This window comes from Enhydra lutris, unplaced genomic scaffold (genome assembly GCF_002288905.1).
Source record: "Enhydra lutris kenyoni isolate GAN:26980312 unplaced genomic scaffold, ASM228890v2 scaffoldscaffold80, whole genome shotgun sequence".
Classification (NCBI taxonomy): Eukaryota; Metazoa; Chordata; class Mammalia; order Carnivora; family Mustelidae; genus Enhydra; species Enhydra lutris.
In genome coordinates this window covers 4,992,188-5,014,902 of record NW_019154164.1, presented here as the reverse complement: position 1 = coordinate 5,014,902, position 22,715 = coordinate 4,992,188, and the positions used below count along the sequence as shown (strand labels likewise).

The 22,715-nt window shown below is 43.3% G+C and overlaps 1 protein-coding gene across 3 annotated transcripts in view; it reads left to right on the top strand.

Annotated features, from left to right (window-relative positions):
• LOC111160980 (transmembrane protein 164) overlaps window positions 1-22,715 on the top strand; it is a 156,448-nt gene that overhangs the window by 43,678 nt on the left and 90,055 nt on the right. For all 3 annotated transcript variants that reach the window (XM_022524398.1, XM_022524397.1, XM_022524399.1), the window contains one exon: window positions 21,967-22,016. In XM_022524398.1, the coding sequence (XP_022380106.1) occupies window positions 21,967-22,016 (50 nt within the window). The remainder of the gene's footprint in view (window positions 1-21,966; window positions 22,017-22,715) is intronic.

Sequence of the window (22,715 nt, the reverse complement as noted above, 5' to 3'; positions counted from 1 at the left end):
GCCAGGCACCCCTATAGCATCATTTCTTACCATGTTTCCCTGGCACTCTATATGATCCAGGCAAAAGGAGCTCCTTCAAGTTCCCTAAACTTGTCTGTGTAGCCTCTGGGCCATTGAAGCTTTTACCCATGCTTTCCCACTGCCTAGAACCCCCTCCCCTTGCCTGCTACCCAGTTGATGGCTCAGTTACAGGCGCTAAGAAATCTGATCACAGTTTTTTTTTTTTTGAAGATTTTATTTATTTACTTATTTGTCACAGAGAGATAGAGAGCGAGCACACAAGCAGGCAGAGTGGCAGGCAGAGGTGAAGAGCTAAGCAGACTCCCTGCTGAGCAACGAGCCCGATGCGGGACTCGATCCCAGGACCCTGGGTTCATGATCTGAGCTGAAGGCAGCGGTTTAAGCGACTGAACCATCCAGGCGTCCCTGATCACAGTTTTTATTTTAGAATATGATTTGTATGTTTTATGCCATTTCTCTTCCGTCCTGCCAACCTGAACACTCCATGAAAGCAGCTACCATGTCTCTTAATTGCTCTGGAACCCCCAGCACTTAGCCTAGTATATGGCAGTTTCTTACTATGTGGCAAATGAATGAATCATTTAGTCTGGGGGTTCTCAACCCTTTTGTGGCTGCTGTGCGCATAATGGATGGTCTTCATGTGCTCAACAGACTCAGCTAAGGGCCATATCAACAAGAAGGCAATATATAGGTTATGCAGAATTCCCACCTGCTGTCCCTGCTGCTACTTCCCTTTGCTCTCTGACCGAAGAGAGCATTACAGGAATGCGAGCAAGAAAGTGAACAATGAGAGGGAGAACATGCAGAGGAATATATATGCAAGTAATTTGCAAACTTGTGTTTTAACTATTATTCATAACCAATCACTTGCCCCACCTCTCTCACCCAATGAGACATTGAGCTACGCTGAGAAAAGCCCCAGTCTAGTCCAACCCTCTCACAGATGTGGGTTCTGAGATTTAGAAAGGGCAAGTCTTTGGCCTGCTTTAGCCGCTCTTCTGGGGTTATGGCCTAGGGTTCTCTCAGGCCGTTGTATTTTCTTCTATAAGTAGACATTCTTGAAATAAAGTCTGCCGGCCCTGAAACAACTTGTCTGTGGATATTGGAGGCAGTCTCAGATCACTTGGCCGGGGTCACTGCTGGGGCTGGGTTGGGGGGAAATGGGAGAGTGAAGTAATTCGGAAAGTACATTCTGTATTTTAGGTTGGGCTTACTAATGCTGGGTCTGGAGGAGAGCTAAGCGAGTACAGCTTACCCAAAGCTTTGCTTGCAGAGTTGAGACATAACATGTGGCTTTTCATTGATCCAGAATTCCATAGCTATGGAGAGTGGAGAACATGACTGTATGATCAGTAGGTATTTCTTGATTATGCGATCGACTGAAATTGCTTTGCTGGTGTGATGAGAAAGCTGTTTAGAGGTTTTGTTTTTGTTTTTGTTTTTGTTTTTTGTTTTTTTAATACCACCAAGCATTTAATTGGTCAGCAGGAGATTTGCTAAAAGTTGTTTCTGTCATGAATTTTATGTAGTTCCATAAAGCTAGGAGGGGCCTTCAGGCCATTTGGTTTGAGGTTCTGCTTCAGCTATTAAAAATTACAAAGTGCCTTAAATACATGTTGCTAAATGTTATTTGTATTTCTCATTAGTACTCCCGTGGGTTTCTTCTGCTCAGAATAGAAGCTACCATAGGACTTAATGAAAGGACACAGCCTAATGGGTCACAGAGATCAAGTTCAAAAGCATTTAGGAAAAAGGCCCATCTGTAGGTCCCTGGAGAGGACAGGAAGCAGTGCTTTTCCAGGTGTAGGCCTATGACCCAGGGTTGGATTCTTGCAGAAGGTACGTGGCTGGACAGTGTAGCTCATTTTTCTACCTGTCTTCCAGTAGGATACACTTCGGGAGTCCCTCATCAGGTTGGTTCTTTCTCCCTGCGGCAAAGGAAACTGCTGGCACATGGCTAATTAAAAAAAATCATGAGCCCAGAAGCCAAAAAGCTCAAAGGCTTATGAGAGCCAAGCATCCTTCCATGGGGCCCACCCCAAATCCTCCAGAGACGGATGGGTCCATATCCTAAGGGATAATAAAGGAAAGCACCATTCCTAGAGTCCCTTTAAGAAAAGGTAATGCCTGGCTTTGCATTCCCTCCAGCCACCAGTAGTTTGCTTCCCAGGGCAGTTTTGCTTCCTGAAGCTTCCTTGCCATCACTCTGAAATGCTCCTCTGTCTGTCTGGATAGAGGGAAACAGAAAGTGCCCGGAAGTCCTGCATTTCCTTCCCCCTGTGTCTCCCAAACCACAAAATTCTGGGCCATTTGCATCTGCCTCAGTTCCTCCTCATAACACTCTGCCAAAAGTATCTTGGTTCTAGGTACAATGTAAAGCTTCCTGGAGCGCACCAAATGTGGAAGGCGCTGTAATTTGAGGCAGTTTTCAGAAAAGAGCCCCTTCTGGTAATGAAAAGCCCTTTTTCCTCTTTCTCTTTTCTTTCTTTTCTTTGCTTTTTTCCCCCCCACTTAGGCCTCATCACATTTTGTCCAATTTCAGCTCATCGCAGGCTGAATTTTCCTTTTGATGTCTGCTTTCCAGAATAGCCCCTGCCTGAAAAGGAGAACAAAAGGCCAACTCTGCGCCTTTCAATTTCCAGCCGCCACAGCCCTTTTATCCATCTCCGTGCTTCCCTGCTTGGGAACAAAACCTGAGCTCCAGGGTCAGGGCGCAGCCAGAGGGGGAGGCCTTTTTTTTTTTTTTTTTTTTTTTTTAACCAACCTGAGCACATGCGAATATCATGTTTCATTGTCATCCTGGTCAGGGCAGGTAGGGAAGGGAGGGAGGGTTGGAAGGGGGGAAAAAAGTAGTTTGTAACCTCAGCCAAAGCAGACCTTCCAGTCCCACTCCCCCTACCTCATCCCAGAAGTCTGATTCAGAAGAAAGCATTTTTTTAAGGGTGTAGTTTACTAATTCAGGGTTCTTTTCCAGCTTGAGTGGCTCTGTTCAGGGTACCCAGTTAGGACGATGGAGCAGGAGCCTGAGGTTTTGGCATTTGGGTGCTCGCTTGGACACCATGCTTTTGTTCAACTTTTAGCTTCCTGGTCTGTTACTCGGTGTCTGTGTTTAGCCTCCTCTGCTCCTCTTCTTCCGCTTCCTTTGGTTTCAAATCACAGAAGACCTATCTCTTTGTGCTGCTCCCGGCTTGTTGTCTTGGTTACAGACTTCTTCATCCTGCCTCCTTTTTTTTTTTTTTTTTTTTTTTTGGGGGGGGATATTCTTCTTGAAGGAGGGTTTTAAAAATAGTGAGTAAGGATTCTCTCTTCTTCAAGGCTGCTGGGCTCTTCAGCAGTGGAGAGAACTGTGGTTTGCAAAGGTGGTTGTATGTTGAAAATCACCTCCAAGATAGGACTGCCCCAGCCCCAGGCCTGACCAGGTGAGTCAGGGTCTTGAGGCATGGACCCCAAGAATTTGTGTTTTTACTTTCAGTGAACTGTCCAGATGAGTCCAAGGTGCCTTCAGCATGTAGAACCATTGCGTTTGAACAGCAAAGCCAACGACCTGGGCTCTGGGCTGTTGAAAGAGGATCAACTTTTCTGTATGTTAGTGTTTCCTGCTTAGAAGATGGGACCAGGAAATCTTGCGGAGTTACAAACCCACTGTGAGGGCCCCGTTATTACTGTCACAGACAAAAATGTGACACCTTCCCTTCACGAAAAAAAAATCCAATTATCTAGCTGGCTTGGTGTCTGGGCTGTTAACAGTGGCTGGAGGCCGTCTCAGGGATTAAAATAAATCTTTCCAGTTGCTTGAAGAAGGATCTTATTTATGGGGAAGACCAGGAGTTTCACTCCCCCACTGCCGTTTGGACAAAGCTTCCTGGGTTTTTGAACCCACCCCAACTTCTAGCGGTCTCCCTTTCCATACCCTGAGTGGTTAGCAGAGCTAGGCACCGTATCTTTGTTCTTTGCAAAATTGCCTTTTTATCGTGTGATTCTATCATAAGAGCAGCACAAGCTCCTGATCTAAGCCTGCAACATGACAAGAATAGGACACATGACAAATAAAAAGCCACTGAGAAATTTATCTCCCAGAGATTAGACCCTGTAAGCATGTGTTCCCTGCAGGTTTCATGTTCAATTAGTTGTTATTTAAAAACTCAATTTGAAAGGAGCAGACTAGGATGTAGGATTCTTTCCAACCCCCCGACCCGACTCCCCCACTATTTCTTTTCCCTGCAAACAAACCACCATTACCAGTTGCTTAGAAATCTTGAGAGGCATTGTATACATCAGCAAGGCTTGAGTATTTTAGAGTGCCCAGTGCTATCCCATGTACCAGACACGCTCAACAAATACTTGACATGTGAGTAAATGCAAGGAGCACACAGGTACATGTTGAGCAACTCGTATGTTCCAGCCACTGTGTTAGCTTCTGAATCTACAACAAGGATCAGCACACAGCCACTGGCCTCCAAGAGCCGACATTCTAGCAGGGAAGATGGACATTAAAAAAAAAAAAAACAAAAAACAAACAAGGAACATGGCTGCTATAAAGTGAGAAACAGTAGCAAGTGTTGTGAAGGAAAAGAACAGGGTTTACATGTGTCGCTTTCCGAATAGTGATCCAGAGTCCCCTTCCCCAGTTTCCTGATGCAGAGGCGTGGATGGGAGATTGGCAGCAGAGACATAATTCCCCGGCCTTGATCCTTGCCAGCGATTTTCTTCTCTCCCCGCCAGAATTTCTGTCCGACAAAATGGCCTTACTGGGGGTTAGGGTAATGAAGCCAGCTTTGTCACTGGTTGGCGGAGTGCTAGTGGTACTGTAGATCAGAAGACTTTTGTAGACAGACCGTGAACTTCTTGTAGCTAGGAACTGTGTCCTTCATCTCGCTGGAAGCCCAGGACCCCGGCAAGGACAAACTGACGTAGGCATCAGGCCCCATATACTTGACTTACGTTCCTATTTGCTACCTTGGCCGCACTGCACGTGGCAGGCAGTCCTCTTCCTATTTTTAAAGATGAAAACAACCAGGGCCGAAGGAATTTGGAAAAACCTTCCTCCTTTAAAATTAATGCTCCTATATTTCTCCTCCCGCCCCACAGATCCTTGACCACAGTCGGATAGCTTCTCGGTGGCAATATTTGCTGGCCCGCATAGCTGTGACCCTGACATAGTTGGTCCCCTTCCTGTGGGGAACTGGATACCCTCTGTCCCTCCCATGGGCTGGCCTAGGCTCTATTCCCTCCCAGTTGTCTGGAAGGGTTTTTAAGACAACCAGGTCATTCTATTCTAAATATTTTTCTGGGATTGAGGTCAAGTCAGCAGCATGATCCTCTCTTAAATGGGTCAGAGGAGGCAGACTCCCGTGTCTCCTTGAAAGGTTGAGCCTCTCCGGACACGTTACCCCTCTTCCCTTCTTTTCCAGCTGGCTGGGGAGCAGACTCACGATCGCATGTGTTTCCTGGGGAACTTTTATGCATCCCACACTGTGTTATACACTTTGAGGCGTGGAGGCAGAGGCAACTCTTTAAATGCCCAAGTAACATATAGGGGAGATAGGTGGTATTGGCTACGGATGTGATCTTTGGAATCAGTCCCAGGTTCCAAGCCGGACTCCCCCACTTAGTAGTTGTGTGACCTTGGGCAAGTTACTTTCGTTATTAGCTCCATTTCCTCCTGTGTAAATAGGGGTGGGGTGGGGAATAGCCCTGATCTCCTAGGATGGCTGTGAGGAATGCATGAAACAGTACACGGAAGGTGCCGAATGTAGGACCAGGCACAGGTACTGCCATTACTATTACTATCATTACTGCTGTTGCCGCTGTCATTATTATTTACAGTTGTAGGAGACTAATGGAGTGATAAGTGTATAGCACCAATAAGCACCAGTGTAGTTCAGAAAAGGAATGATCAGTTTTGGTGGGTGATCCAGGGGAAGTCTCTGGAGGAGGGAGGAGAAGTGGAATGAAATGTGGGAGGCTGAACTGAGTTGGAGCGGGGGCCCAAAAGAAGGAACCAAGTCAGCGTTGAGCATATTTAGTCTTGACCAGCAGCTCACCTGTATTTACAGCTAATCAACTCTAGCCCTTTATGACTTTGCATTTGGAGGGTCCTGCTTTACTACTTGCAGTTTAGAGGGGGTCCTTATTGGCTGGCTGCTCTGGCTGAGCTTTAGAGTGTTTGATGTGGGCCCTGACTCAGCAACTTGGTTTGTGGGTCCAAGGCCTAGTTTTTTTTTTAAATTTTTAAATTTTTAAAAAGATTTTTATTTATTTATTTGACAGAGAGAAATCACAAGAAGGCAGAGAGGCAGGCAGAGAGAGAGAGGAGGAAACAGGCTCCTGGTGAGCAGAGAGCCCAACGCGGGGCTTGACCCCAGGACCCTGGGATCACGACCGGAGCCGAAGGCAGAGGCTCCAACCCACTGAGCCACCCAGGCACCCCTCAAGGCCTAGTTTTTATCAGCTCACCCAGGGAGGTTGGTTTCACACTCTGCAACCTTAGGGGAGACATTGCAATAAACCACAAGGTGGGAGAATGGATTGACAATGGGGGAGGGACCCGTGTAGAGACAACACTTGTGTCTCTCAATTGGGTCATATCCTTCCTGTTAACCAGGTTCTTGAAGCCAGATTAATCAGGGACTTGTTTGGTAACCTAAAATCAGAACCTAACAGGGGTTGAAGGGTTTCAAGAGAGATGGCATAGGTACATTACACCACTGTATTGACCGAATGTGTAAACTTTTTTCTCTACAGTGCTGGGAAAACATTAATGACGATTTTTCTCTTGGGTGTTTCCATTTCCTAACTCCATGGTAATACTGTGTGCATGCTATGACCATGTTCTTTTTCTGCCCCCCCCCATTTTTAAAAATCTTCTTGATAAGATTTGGAGAATATCCACTTCTCAATAGCAATATAGATGCAGTGATTCTCTCATTGAGGATTCTTTTTTGGCTTTGTTCCTAAATTGTACTGATGTTTCTAAGCAGGGCTGCCACGAATGGCTTTGCACTGCACAACCCTAGGAGAGGGTGCCATTCACATAGACTATAATTGAATGGCGCCACTAGGGTTGTGCAGTGCACAACCTACACAACTGTACTCGGCAGCCCTGGCGTAATATCAGTGCTTTTTTCATCAAGGGCAGGGTTTTTGGGAAAGGTAGAGAGTAACAGTTTGGAACGTTCTCCAGGACTTGGTAAGGGGGCTGAAGCAGTGAGCTGCCACTGTGATTCAGAAAGGAAGAGAGAAGTGCAGTTCTGGCTTTGAGGGGATTATCCAGCCTTTGGAGAGTCCTGCATTACTGCTTGTGGTTTTGAGGTGGAAGTCCTTTCTCCTGTGGGAGGCCTACTGACCTTCACTCTTTCAGTAAATCATTTTTTAGGGACTACCATATGAGGGGTGAAGAACAGGGAAGGATTGGCACAGGAGGGAGCATTTGAACTGGGCTTTATGAAAGAAGAAGGAAAATAACAGGTGAAAATGGGTTGTGAGAACAGAGTTCCGGGGAAAGGGAAGAGGGGGAGGGAAGACAGTTGGGAAACTGCATGGTGGGATATGTGGGTAATGGGGAGAAATTCTTTTGGTTTTATAGAAAGCACATGAAGAAGAGTAGTAAGCAGTAATGCTGGTTGGGGGCAGGTGGTGTCAAATGATGAAGGGGGAGGGGAGGATCCTGGATGCCAGATTAAGGAGTTTGGGCTTCATTTAATAAGCATTAAGGAGCCGACCTAAATTTATTGTTTTTTTAAAATACTTTATTGAGATATAACACTGTACAGTTCACCCATTTGAAGTGTTCAGTCAGTGGTTTTTAGTATATTCACAGTTATGTGCAGCCATCACCACAATTTTGAATATTTTCATCACCTCAAAAAGAAGTTACATACCATTTAGCTGTCACTCCCGTACCTGTCCTTCCCCCTGCCCCTGGTCTAAGCAATGACTAATCTGTTTTCTGTCTGTATAGATGTGCCTGGTCTAGACGTTTCATAATGATGGAGTCATATAATACACTGTCTTCTCTGACTGGTTTCTTTTTCTTAGTGTGTGTTTAAGTTTTATCCATATTGTAGCATATGAGAACTTCACTCCTTTTAGTGGCCCAATAATGTTCCATTGTGAGGGTGCACCACATTTTGTTTATCTGTTCATTCACTGAGGAGTGTTTGCATTGTTTCTGCCTTCTGGCAGCTGTGAATATGGCTGCCATAAATATCCGTGCATGAGTTTTTATGTGGACATTTCTCTTGGACATATACATAGAAATGGAATGAACATCCATGTATAAGTTTTTATGTGGACATTTCTCTTGGACATATACATGGAAATGGAGTTGCTGGGTCATATGATAACTATGTTTAGCCTTTTGAGGAACTGCCAGACCATTTTCCAGCGTGGTGGCGCCATTTTACAGTGTATAGCCGTACCTCAGGGATTCCATTCCAGACCACTGCAGTGAAGTAAATATCACAGTAGAGCAAGTTAAATGAATTTGTTGGTTCCCCCATATATATAAAAGTAATGTTTACACTATGCCATGGTCTGCTAAGTGTACAATACCATTATGTCCAAGCATACAATGCATGTACCTTAATTAAAAAAATACTTATTGTGAAAAATGCTAACCATCTGAGTCTTCGGTGAGTCATAATCTTTCTGCTGGTGGTTGGTCTTGCCTCGATGTTGATGGCCACTGGCTGATCAGAGTGGTGGTTGCTGAAGACTGGTGTGGTCGGGGCAGTTTCTTAAAATGAGACAATGCTGAGCTTCGCTGCACTGATGAACTCTTCCTTTCACAAATGATTTCAATGTAGCGTGTGATGCTGTGTAATAGCATTTTACCACAGTAGAACTTCTGCAAAAATTGGACTCAATCCTATGTTGTCATCTCAACACTCTTCACAGCATCTTCACCAGGAGTAGATTCCATCTCAAGAAACCTCTTTCTTTCTTTCTTTTTTTTCTCCACTTATCTTTTTTTTTTTTTTTAGATTTTATTTATTTATTTGACAGAGATATAGAGAGAGCAGGAACATAAGCAGGGAGAGTGGGAGAGGGGAAGCAGGCTTTCTGCCGAGCAGGGAGCCTGATGCAGGGCTCGATCCTAGAACCCTGGGGTCATGACCCGAGCCAAAGGCAGATGCTTAACCCACTGAGCCACCCAGGCGCTCCTTCAGGCTCCACTTCTGATTCTAGTTTTCTTGCTCTTTCCTTCGCATCTGTAGTTCTTTTCTCTATGGAAGTCTTGACCCCCTCAAAGTCATCCACGGGGCTTGGGATCAACTTTTTCCAAACTCCCATCATGTTGGAATTTTGACCTCTTCCCAGGAATCACAGATATTCTTAATAGCATCTAGAAGAGTGAATCCTTCCCAGAAGGTTTTCAATTCACTTTGCCCAGATCCATCAGAGGAATCACTTTTCTATGGCAGCTGCATAACCTTGTGAAATGTATTTCTTCAATAATAAGACTGGAAATTCAAAATGACTCCTTGAACCACAGGTCGCAGAATGGATGTCATATTAGCAGGCATGAAAATAACAGTAATGGCACACATTTCCACCAGAGCTCTTGGGTGACCAGGTGCATTGTCAGTGAGCAGGAAGATTTTGGAAAGAGTCCTTTTTTTTTCCCCCAAGTGGTAGGTCTCAACATTAGGCTTTAAATATGCAGCAAACCATGTTGTGAACAGATGTGCTGTCATCCAGGCTGGTGTTCTTCCATTTATAGAGCACAGGCAGAAGAAATTTAGCGTAATTCTTAAGTGCCCTAGGATTTCTGGAATGGCAAATGAGCATTGGCTTCGACTTCAAGCTTTGGTTTCGAATATCTGTAACCAGCTGCTTTAGCACTTAGTAAGAGAGTCAGCCGTTCTCTGAAGCTTTGAAGTCGGGTGTTGACTTTTCCTCTCTAGCTATGATAGCCAGAGATGGCATCTTCTTCCAATAAAAGTCTGTTTGATCTGCATTGACAGTCTGTTGTTTAGTGTGGCCACCTTCATTAACTATCTTAGCTAGACTTTCTAGAGAACCTGCTGCAGCTTCTATGTCAGCACTTAAGGAGACAACTTTACTTAAACCTCATGAACCATCCTCTGCTAGCTGCACATTTTTCTTTACAGCTTCCTCACCTCCCTTGGCCTTCATGGAATTGAAGAGAGTCAGGGCTTTGCTCCGGATTAGGCTTTGGCTTAGGGGAATGTGGTGGCTCGTTGGATCTTCTGTCCAGACCACTCCAACTTTCTCCGTATTCACCAAAAGTTGTTTTGCTTTCTTACCATTCATGTGTTCACTGGAGTAGCACTTTTAATTTCCTTCAAGAACTTTTCCTTTGTAGTCACAGCTTGGCCAGCTGCTTGGCTTAAGAGGCCCCGCTTTCGGCCTACTGGCTTTCAACATGCCTTTCTCACAAAATTTAATCATTTTTAGCTTTTGATTCAAAGTAAGAGGTGTGCAACTCTTCCTTTCATCTGAACACTTAGATGCCCCTGTAGGGTTAGTAAATGGCCTAACATCCGTATTGTGTCTCAGGGAATAAGGAGGCCCAAGGAGAGGGTGAGTGATGGGGGAACAGTTGGTCAGTGGAGCAGTCAGAACACAGACAACATGTGTCGATTAAGTTCACTGTCTCATGCGAGTGCTGTTTGTGGCGTCTGAAAAAAATTACAGCGTAACAGCAAAGATCACCATAACAGATCACCTTAACAAATAATGAAAAAGTTTGAGATATTTAAGAATTACCAAAATGTGACACAGTGATACAAAGTGAACAGATGCTGTTGGAAGAATGGCACTGATAGACTTGTTCAATGCAAGTTTGCCATTGACCTTGCATTAGTTAAAAAAAAAAAAATTAAAAAAAAATGCAGTATCTACAAAGTGCAGTAAAGCAAAGCAGGATAAAATGAGGTGTGTCTGTATGAGGTTTGAGTTTTTCCCCATCATTACAAACACCTGGGATTGTCTTTGATCTTAGCCTGAAGTGGTACGTCCTTGTGGATTTGATTTTCATTTCTCTAACGGCTAATGACATTGAGCATCTTTTCATGAGTGCACTGGCTATTTGCTTGTGTTCTTTGGATAAATGTCTATTCAGATCCTGAACCCACTTTTAATTGGGTTGTTTGTCATTTTATTGTTGTGTTTCAAGGGTTTTATGTATTCTGGATAAGAGACCCTTGTCAGACGTAGGATTTGCAAAAATTTTCTCTCATTCTTTGTGTTGTCTCTTTTCTTTCTTAATGGTGTCCTTTGAATCACAGAAGATTTTAATTTTCATGAAGTCCCATTTAGCTGTTTTTATCTTTTGTTGCTTTTGCTTTCTGTTTCACATCTAAGAATCCATTCCCAAATCTGGGGTCATGATTGATTGACTATTATGTTTACTTTTTAAAAATGATTTTATTTATTTATTTGCCAGATCGAGAGAGCAGGAGAACACAAGCAGTGGGAGCAACAGAGGGAGAGGGAGAAGCAGGCCCCTGCCGTGCAGGGAGCCCAATGCTGGCCTCCATCCCAGAACCCTGGGATCATGACCCGAGCTGAAGGCAGTTCTGAGCCACCCAGGCGCTCCTACTCTGTTTACTTTTAAGAGTTTTATAGTTTTTGCTTTTACATTTAGGTCTTTGGTTGAATTTGACTTAACTTTTGTGTGTGGTTTATGAGATGGGGTTCACCCATCTGTATGGATGGGTCCACTTGTCTCAGGACCATTTGTTGAAGACTTTGAAAATCAGTTGTGTTTATTTTTGGAGTTTCAACTCCATTCCATTAGCCTGTATGTCTCTCCTTATGCCAGTACCATGCAATCTTTATTATTGCTTTGTAAGGAGTTTTGAAAGCAAGTCATGTGGGTCCTTCTTCTTGTTCTTTTCACCTTGTTTTGGCTATTTGGAGTCCCTTACAATTCCATAAGAATTTTAGAATTAGCTTGTCATTTTCTACAAAGAAGTCAGCTGAGATTCCAATAGTGATTGTGTTGAATTGGTCCTCTGAAAATTTTAAGGAGGAACATAACATTATAAGGGCTCTATTTTAAGAATAAGAACCTGACAGTAATGTATGAACCCTAGAGTAAAGGAGGGGAGATACTGGAAACCTGGAGATCAGATAGGAAATTGTTATAGTAGTTCAAGAAGATGAGAGGGACTAAACGAGGGAAAGATGGTGAGGATAAATGTGAGATATATTGAAAAGGTTGATGGGTCAACATGATAGGACTTGGGGACTGACTACATGTGGAGGCAGAGGAAGGGGGTGCCATGAACAATAGCTCCAAAGTTTGAAAATAGGCTAACTGATTAGATGACAGTACTTTTATAAACTCTGTGTTTTATTTATTTTTCTTTCTTCCTTTTCTTTTTTTTTCTTTCATTTTTTTTTTTTTTTTTTGAGAGAGAGAGAGCATGTGCATGCACGTGCATGTTGGAGGGTAGGGTAAAGGGCAGAGGGAGAGTGAGAAAGGAAATCTTCAGCAATCTCCACGGTTGGTGCAGAGCCCAGTGCGGGGCTTGATCTCATGACCCTGACTGAGATCATGACCTGAGCTGGAATCAAGAGTCGGACGTTTAACTGACTGAGCCTCCCAGGTGCCCCTAAAATTATTTTTGATTTACAGAAGATTTGTAAAGAATATTACAGAAAATTTCTGTATACTTTCACTCAGCTACCCTAATGTTAAACATCTTGCATAATCATGGTAAAATTATTAACACTGAGAAATTGTCATTGGTGCTATGAACTGAACTATAGATTGTATTCTGATTTCACCAGTTTTTTCCACAAACATCCCTTTACTATTCCAGGGTCCAATCCAGGATCCCACATTATATTTAGTTGTCATGTCTTCTTAGTCTTTTCTGTCCATGACAGTTTACCATTCTTTCATTACCTTGACAGTTTGAAGAGCACTGGTAAGTTCCTTTGTAAAGCATCCCTAATTTAGATTTATCTGATTTTTTTTCTTGCTCAGATTTTGGCAGTTACAGACAAAAACAGCACAGAAGTGAGGCTTTACCCTTTTTGTGTGTCATTTCAGGGAGTACACGATGATGTGTCTTATTACTGGTGATGATAACCACAGTCATTCAGTCAACACAGTGTCTGCCAGATTTCTCCACCATGAAGTTCCTGTTTTTCCTGGAAATTTAACATGAGCTGTGCTGATGTAGCTCACAGTAGGGATGGATTTTTCTACTGAGATCAGAACAATTATAGTTCTTAGGTACTGAGTGCTAGCTATACGCTAGGCATCGTGCCAAGAGCTTTGCTTGCTCTGTTGCATTTGATCCTCTCCAAAACCTCGTGAGACGTAGATACTATTTTTGTCCCTATTTGAGAAACGAGAATTCCTCCAGTTTCTTGCCCAAGCTCACTGTGCGGTGAGTGGCAGAGCCAGCCTATGGACCCAAGTTTGTTTTAACTCTAAAACCCATAATCTGAACCACTTAGCAATGCTACCTGTCTTGCTTTCATTCTCTTAATAGGGATGAATTTGCCAGTGGGACCAGAAAGCTTGGTGTTTATGAGCTAAGCTTCTCTGGCCCCTTGCTAGTGCTTGGGTGTGGGCACGACAAAATACACCTCTGTGTGACTCTCCTTATTCGATAACTCAGTGGTTGAGCAAACCCATTCTTTTTTTTTTTTAGATTTTATTTATTTATTTGTCAGACAGAGATCACAAGTAGGCAGAGAAGTAGGCAGAGAGAGAGAGAGGAGGAAGCAGGCTCCCCGCTGAGCAGAGAGCCTGATGCAGGGCTCCATCCCAGGACCCTGGGATCATGACCTGAGCCTAAGGCAGAGGCTTTAACCCACTGAGCCACCCAGGCGCCCCACCCCATTCTTTTTTAAGGTATAATTCAAGCAGGTTACAATCTGTTCTTTGAAGTCTAGGAACCATTCTGGTTTTAAGATGACCTTATAACCTTTTAAATCCATTTTAGGTTGATTCTAAATCCCAACTCTTTATAAGTATGCTTATTTCCTTTTTTTCTAAATTCTTAAGAGAAAGCTCTCTTTTCATAAGTTCTTTACACTGACAAAATTGGTAATTTCTCAGAAAGAGGTAATCAGAAGGAGTTAATGGAAGGATAGAGGGTGGGCATTTAACGAAAGGCTTCTTGGAGAAAATGGTGCTTAATTTTGTATTTAAGGATAAATAGGGATTGGCCAGAAAATTTAAGATGAGAAGGCCATTCTGGAAGAGTGAATCATATTAGCAGTAGAGATTGAAATTTTAAAAATAAAATTATGAAAATAGTAGGTGACTCTTCTATAATCCCAGGGTTGTAAGACTTTTAAACATGACATCAAAGACAGAAGCCATAAAGGAAGTGACAAATATATCTGATTACATAAAGATAAAAAACTTCTGTATATCAAAAAACCAACATAAGCAAAGCGACAACACTGACGTCCTGGGGGAAATATTTGCAATAAATATCAAATAATCTGTATAAAATATCATTAAAACATAAATGGCTCTTACAATCCAGTAAGGAAAAAAACATATCAGTTGTAAAATAGGCAAAGGCCACAGGTGGTCACATACCCAAAGAAGAAATATAGCTGTCCAAAAAACATGTTAGAAAATAGTCAAACATTTTTGTTCATTTGATACATGCCAATTAAAGGAATAAGTTGAATGTGTGTGTTATTGGGGAGGAAAATAATTTTTTCTCTACCCTTCTAGGTTCTTGGCAGAGATCCTCTCCCCCAACCCCATAATTAAAGACCAGTTAACAGGAGAGAAAAACAAATGGAAGTTTAATAGAATGTATGCCTCCTGCAGACATGGGAGAGACCCAAGAAAATTGAGTAACTCCCCAAAATGGCCCAAGCTACCACCTTAAATACCATCTCTAGCTTAGAGACAAAGGGAAGACATTGGGTGGTGGGGGTAGTGTAGGCAGAAGGCCAGTTATGGGAGGGGACTAGGAAAAGCATGGTAATCAAGGGTAAGGTCATTATGCAGCTTGGGGTCAGTGTCTTTTCCATTGATAAGAGTGTCTAGATAGTTTAAGTCATCCTTCTTTTCCTGGTTGGGGGGGGCGCAATTCTTACAAATGGAGATTTTCCTTATAAATGTAAATATCTCCTACAAAAGGGTAACTTCTACTCACTTTTCAGAGCTTGTCCCATGTCTGCTGTTTTGTGTGTGTGTGTGTGTGTGTGTGTGTGTGTGTGTGTGTGTTTAAATAACCAGCCTAAAATAATCCTTATGCCAAAGAGACTTATTTCAGGGTGGCAAATTCTGCTCCCATTCCGTGTTTTGCCTTTTAAACAGGTTGTAGCAGAAACACTTTCTCATATGTTGCTGGTGGGAGTATAAATTCAAAGAAATTTTCTCGAAGGCAGTTTAGAATTATAGGTTAAAAGCCTTAAAATGTATATTCCCTTTGAAGACCTAGAAATCCTCCTTGCACAAATGTAGACTAAGGAAATAGTAAAGGATCTGAAAACGTAGACATAACAACATGTGCAGTAGGAGGAGATTGGTTGAGTAAATTGCTGCATATCTATAATTGAATGAAATGGAGCAATTAGAAAATGAGGTTGTAGGGGCGCCTGGGTGGCTCAGTGGGTTAAGCCGCTGCCTTCGGCTCGGGTCATGATCTCAGGGTCCTGGGATCGAGCCCCGCATCGGGCTCTCTGCTCAGCAGGGAGCCTGCTTCCTCCTCTCTCTCTGCCTGCCTCTCTGCCTGCTTGTGATCTCTCTCTGTCAAATAAATAAAATAAAAAAAAAAAAAAAATCTTTAAAAAAAAAAAAAAAAAAAAGAAAATGAGGTTGTAGAAGTGTGTTTATCGACATGGAGTATATTCAGGGTACAATTTGGCACAAAGCGTGAAGCTTCCAGGTTGAAGAGGTAGACAGGGTCTGGAGCAGAGAAAGTGTTGCCTGCAATGCTAAGAAGCTTGGGATTTTTCCGTAGAAACTGGCAAGTCATTTTGTAGGATTTTAAGTGGCAGATCAGAACAGTGTTTTAGGTAGATCTTTCTTCCAGCAGTGTATCTGGAGGTGGGAGACCAGTGAAGAGATTATCTCAGTGGTCCAGGGAGAGAGGGTGTGGGTCCAAGGGTATGATCATTAGTGACTAGAGCCTAGGACAGACTTTGGGCAGTTCAAGGAATGGATCTTCTCTACGGTTGGTAACGGTTATAAGCATTCAGGAATCCCTAAATCACTGTGTACCATCATAGGAGATAGGACCAGGGGAACTAGAGCCAGAGCACGGGGCCTGAGAAGATTGTGAACCAGGCCAAACACCACTCACCTGGTCCTCTTCCATGGTTTCTGTTTCATTTAGTTTTTCTAGCCTCTTCACTGATTTACCTGGCTAGTCCCTCATTTAGAATGGTCTTGGCAAGTGGCCTTTCTTCCCGATTACATTGCCATAGTACCAACACTTACTCCTGTGAACAAAATTTAATCTCCCTTAGGCGTCATGAAGATGGGGGTTTGTCAGGTTTAATGTTGGAGGGAAGCAGCTGATGGGAGGCTGGACAATGATGCCAATGAACTTTGAACTTGTGAGGACAGGAACAGGAAGGAGGACAAGTGATACCGGAGGGGTAGGTTGGGTGGGGAGCCAGAGCAGTTCGGAGGTGGAGGAGGAACTGGGACAGCTTCCTAGATTAGGTGCTTTGAAAAGAGCTGAATTTACAAATTGCCAATGTTAAAGAACAAAATTCAACAGGGTAAATTTGAAGATCTAATTGGCTTTATTAAGAGATTCATGAGTCAGGCAGCATCCCATCCAGCCAGGGGAGGGGAGTTGTAGAAAACGGTTGGTTTCTATAGGAAGTAGGGTGGGGCAAGGGAGTTATTAGCAAAGGAGAAAAAAAGGAAAGAAAGGATTGTTTCAGGCAAGGTCCCCTTCCCTAAGGGGGAAGGGCAGAGGGTTTTATTAGTTGGATTACATCATCTTTCTTTGGAGAATGGAGTATTTCTCTGGTGCTGGCCAGAAAATTCCAGATTGATTGGTTTAAAATTCTTCTGGGGGGAGTTGGAACTGCAGTTAAGTCTTGGTTTGTTATCTTGGAGGTGAGTGACTCCACCTTGGGCCTGTCTGTGGCTTTCTTTTAGCAGTGGGAAGGAGAACCTTGTAGTACAGGGACCGTTCCTGGGCAATCTGAGAGGGTATGGTTTTGAATGGAACCTGTACCTTTTTTCCAGAAAAAGACCTCCATTTTGTAAGGATCCAAAGAGTATCAGAGCCCAGCAGACCTGGTTCTGAATGAGGTGGCTTGGGGCTAAGATGAGCACGTCTTTAGGGAATGCTGGACTCTGCAGCCCATCTATATAAACTTTATTTGCTGTGCAGTTTGGTTGTGTTTGGAGAGGGCTCACCTTATAGCGACTACATATTGTGAACTGTGTTGTGGTACAGGTGTGGGGGCATTGGGGTGACTCTCCACGTGCCATTGGGTCAAGGGGCAGGGCTAGAGTCTAAAGAAGAGAACACCATAAGGTGTGGACCGTGTCAGGTGTGAGGTAGAAGATGTTGAACTGGGAGTTTAGGGATCTGGGTACTTGTTGGAACGTTTTCCCTTAGGTTCCTTTATCTGCAAAGTGGAATTTAATAACAAGGCCCTGCTCATCTCCCAAACAACGGGAGAGTAGAAGTGTTCTGTAGCACATCCCTCTGTCTGTTACCATCTGTCCTTGTCCTTTTCTTCAGGTGCTGAACGGGGTAGATTTCGGCATGAGTACAGAAGCACCAACTTGGTGATGGGATATGCTCAGACACATTCCCATCTTCCTACTGTCCTTGTTTAGGCTTCTGAGTCTCCTTTCTTCCCACCCTATTTGCAACTGAAGGGATCCATTAACTTTCCATCTGCTGGTCTAACACATGCTACTAAAATTTGGAGGCAAATGGCAGCCCAGCAAGGAAGAAAGCAGGGATGTTCAGTCCAAGGCTGGGGGCCCACTGGGCCTCTGAATTAAAATGTTATTTTCACATGGCTCCTTTGGTTAATGGTGATTATGGATGTGGCTCCAGAATGCTAGGGCAGAGAGGTTCAATGTCATAAATCTTTGAAGTTGCTGAGGGAGGCCTTGAGTTTACTGGAAATGGAATAGGATGGATTTGGGGTCCTTTTTCAGATCTGCTGATGAGGCATGTCTACATGTACCTGATTTAAAGGTTGCTCAAAGAAGATACTCTCTATCTTGGTGATGGGTATAGACGCACCAGATGAGAAAGGCCAAAGTGTTGATGGGAGTGGCTTGGACATGTGAAACTGTTGGAGAACTCATTTAGGGTCAAAACTAGATTGATTAGCTGCCTCAAAAGAGCTTAGACCCATCCTTGGGTTGGTGCTGGAGGCTTTGCTCCCTTTAGTAGGTTTCTGGGCTTTTGCCATAGGGCTATCATGAGTCCGAGGCAGCCAAATGGAGCAGGCGTAGGGGAATCTGTCCCAGGAATCTGGTCATCTCTCCTTGGCTGTGGGAAAAGTTAGAGTTAACTGTGGGGCCCAGTGTTGTATTTTTGCTTCTCTGTTTAGCATGTTAGCATGAAGTATCTTGGCTATTCCAGAATCTGAGGAAGGCTGCTGTCATGGCTCTTAGGTGACTCCAAAAGTATTGAGGACCTTTCCAAGGTGGTTGGGGGCCCCTGTCTATTCTCTGTATTCTGTACCTTGTGAGTGTAGCCTTTGATGGGCCTGATGCTGGGTAACTGAGTGCAATCTCCAACTTGGTCCCTTGCTTCAGGTGAGTAACTTTACTGCTGTGTCAGGGGTAGAGAATACCAGCTTTGTTTCTTTCTTTCTTGGATTGCTCCTGAAGAGTAGCATGGGGAGTGGGGATAAATTAATGTTCAGATGATTGAGAATCCAAATTGAGAGTCCTTATCCCAAACCATTCAGGTCAGATGTATTTCAGAAGTCAGAAATTTTTCGATTTCAAGGTAATACAGGGGAACCTGGGTGGCTTATTTGGTTGAGCACTTGACTCTTGATCTCGTGGTTATAAATTCAAGCCCCATGTTGGGTGTAGAGCTTACTTAAAATAAATCAGAAAGGCAATACAGTGAATATGTAGTATTTTATATATCTTCCCAGTAGGATCTGGGGTAACACCCCATAATCAAAAGCTTATTATTATTATTACTATTATTGTTATTTTAAAGATCTATTTATTTATTTATTTTAGAGAGAGAGAGAGCGCGATTGAGAAAGAGAGCATGAGCAGGGGAACAGCAAAGGGAGAGGGAAAGAGAGAATCTCCAGCAGACTCTCTGCTGAGCAAGGAACCTAATGCGGGGCTTGATCTCAGGACCCCTGATATCATGACCTGAGCCAAAATCAAGAGTTGGATGATCAACAGACTGACCACCCATGTACTCCCAAAAGATACTATTTTTATGGAAGTTATATGAATATTCAGCACAAGTGGAATAAAGGAGTGCGTGAATAGTTTCAGCTCAGTTCAAGTCATACTTGCTATCAAATTAGCTTTGAAAAAACCCATTTTTTTGGTTTTTAGAGCTTTTTGGATTTGGTGTTACCAGTGAAGGATTATGGGCCTGTAACTGTCATTGGTTTTGCACTATTAATCAAATTGATCCACAGGGGGAAAGGCTCGTTCTCAGTGGATATTTCCTTTTCTGGGTTCTCTGATCAGGTATTTTTCAGGTGATGGACTCCTGGCCATGTTCCTTTCAAGACCCGTTCTCTTTTCCATTCTTCTTTCTTTTCCTCTTGGTAGGAATTCAAGCAGGTGTCTTTCTATGTAGTGATTTTCCTTATGGTACCCTTTATTTCTAAATGTAGATTTCGAGGAAACCAAAGAGACAAATGCTAAAGAATATACACATGACAGAGCCAAACAAGTTTATAATGCAGATAGCTTATTTTTTAAGTTTTTAAAAAGATTTTATTTATTTGTCAGGGAGACAGCAAGAGAGGAAATATAATCAGGGGGAGTGGGAAAGGGAGAAGCAGGCTTCCCGCTGAGCAGGGAGCCTAATGCAGGGCTTGATCCCTGGACCCTGGGACCACGACCTGAGCTGAAGACAGATGCCCAACAACTGAGACATCCAGGTGCCCCGCAGATAATCTATTTTAATAAATGCTCACTAGAGAGGGACATGTATCAGTGACTTTGTAAACGACACCATTAAATCACTGTATAGGAAGGAACTCCACAAACATGAGCTTCATTCTTTCATTAATCCTTAGTCCTGTTGAATGTCTTTGACTCCTGTAGTAGTCCAGGCCAAGGTCAAACAGTCATCATATCTGGCTGCCAGGAATGGTCAAGTCTCCTGGGGCATTTGTTAAACATGCAGATTCCTGGAGTCCCAGACTTTTGGAGTCAGCATTCCTAATGGGGGAGCCCAGGAATCTGCATGTTCAACCAGTTGCTCTGCAGAGGTTTCATTGTCTCACTTGAGAACCAGTGCTCTGATGAAGGTCATACAGATGCAGTTGTTCTATAACCCAGGCCTAGGTCAAACCAAGTAGCATGGAACCGATTTGTCTCTTAGAAGGACGAGGTTCTTGTTTGGTTTGCCCCCGGGGAGAATAGAAGAGTAGAACTACCTGGTCATGGTTAGAAATAAGCCAATCAAATGTGGGGGAGGAAAAGTAATTTTCCCTCTACCCTTCTAGGTTCTTCACTGAGACCTCCTCCCCCTAGCCCTCCAACCCACCTGGCCAATGTAATAAAAGACCAATTGACAGGAGAAAGACAAATGGAGGTTTAACACCATGTGTACCTCCTGCAGACATGGGAGAGACCCAGGAAAATCGAGTAACTTCCTGAAATGGCCCAAGCCACCATCTTAAATACTATCTCTAGCTTACAGACAAAGGGAAGACATTGGGTGATGGGGGTAATGTAGGGCAGAAGGCCAGTTATGGGAGGGGACCAGGAAGAGCATGGTAATCAAGGGTAAGGTCATTATGCAGCTTGGGGTCAGTGTCTTCTCCATTGATAAGAGTGTCTGGAGTTTAAGTCATCCTTCTTTTCCTGGTACAGAGGGGGAACAATTCTTACAAATGGAGATTTTCCTTATAAATGTAAATATCTCCTACAAAAGGGTAACTTCTAATTACTTTTCAGTGTTTTTCCTATGTCTGCTGTTTCTTAAAAAATAACCAGTCTAAAATAATCCTTATGCCAAAGAGACATATTTCAGGGTGGCAAATTCTGCTCCCCTTCAAAATCAAAGGGAGGTCTGGAGCCTGGGGGTGGCAATATTGGTAGGGTTGCCAGATAGAACACTGGAGGCCCACTTAAATTTGAATTTCAGATAAACAATGAATAATGTTTTTATATAAGTATATCCTAAATATTGCATGGAACAAAGTTACACAAAAACATTATTCATTGTTTATCTGAAATTCAAATTTAACAGGGCCTCCTGTGTTTTTATTTGCTAAATCTGGCAGTGCTGGATATTGATTATCCCACCTTCCCCTGTGGGAGGCAAAGCAGCTGGCATTTATATGCTTTGTCCCATTCATGGAATATATTTTTGTTTGTCTTGGGTTAAAAGCTTCTCAGACTGGCTACTATATCATATTGACATTGAGGAGTTGAAAAATTGAGTCTTGTTCTAGAGATTAAAAGGAAGTGTTCTGGAGACCCCCCCACCAAAAAAAAAAAAACCCTAAGAAAGGCTTTTCCCATCTTGCCCCCAAACACTCCCTCACTCTCTCTCTCCCTCTCCCCCACTGTAGCTCTGTCTCACACACACACACACGCACACACATGCACGTGCACACATGCACACGTCCACGCACCTAGATGCCTGTGCAAACAGAAACACATTTGGAAGACCACATGCTTGCCTTTTCAAGTTTTTATTTTATATTGCATTCTTTGTGTTAGAGTCTGGTTATTTATTGTTACTAAGATCATTTTACCATTGTTATTGAAGTCACATTGTCTGTGTCCAGTACTGCTCTTGATAACCATACTTAACTCTTTTTCAATTTCAGATCTTTCTCCTGGCCTGCCCTCCGTGTCCTGGAGCTATCGTCGTCTTCAAGTAAGGGAAAATCGGTTTTTGCTCTTTTGCCATTGCTATTCCAAATGTTCGGTCTTTTTGATAACAAAGGGTGATGAGCACGTTGATGTGAACATCTTGGGCCTGCCCCGCTTTGTCTCTGGGCTTCCCAAAGAACAAATGTCTATGCGGCCCAGTGAAACACTGGGCTGTGACATGCAGGGACTGGGCTTTGGTCAAGCCCTGAAAAGTCCTCTTTAGCTAGTGTTGGTGGTGGTGGTTTCTGGCCAAGTCCTGCTCCCTTGGAAGGTTGCTGGCTTCCTGCAGTTTCTCTTGAGAGCATGCTGGGGGCCACACAGCTTCCCTCCTCTTAAGAATCATTGCTTTGTGGTCCAGCTGCTCCCCTGAAGACCTTTGTTCTTTTGTTTCTGTACTTTGTTTCTGTTTCTGTACTTCTATACTTTGAAGACCTTTGTTCTTCTGTTTCTGTGGGTTTTTTTTTTTTCCCTTAAAGTGCAAATTAAAGTAAGGGGAAGAAAATATCACCTTTACCAGTCCTGATTTTCTTAAAAATAGCAAGCATCAAATCCATTAAAGTGTACTGCAGGCAAATCATGTTATCTGAAGGCAAATTTGCTTCAAGGAAATTCTCAAAAGAGACCCAGAACCCTCCTTTTAACCATGAGTTGTGACCATCTCATTTATCAAGCCTTTTATTGGAGTTGCTAATGAGAAGCTAAA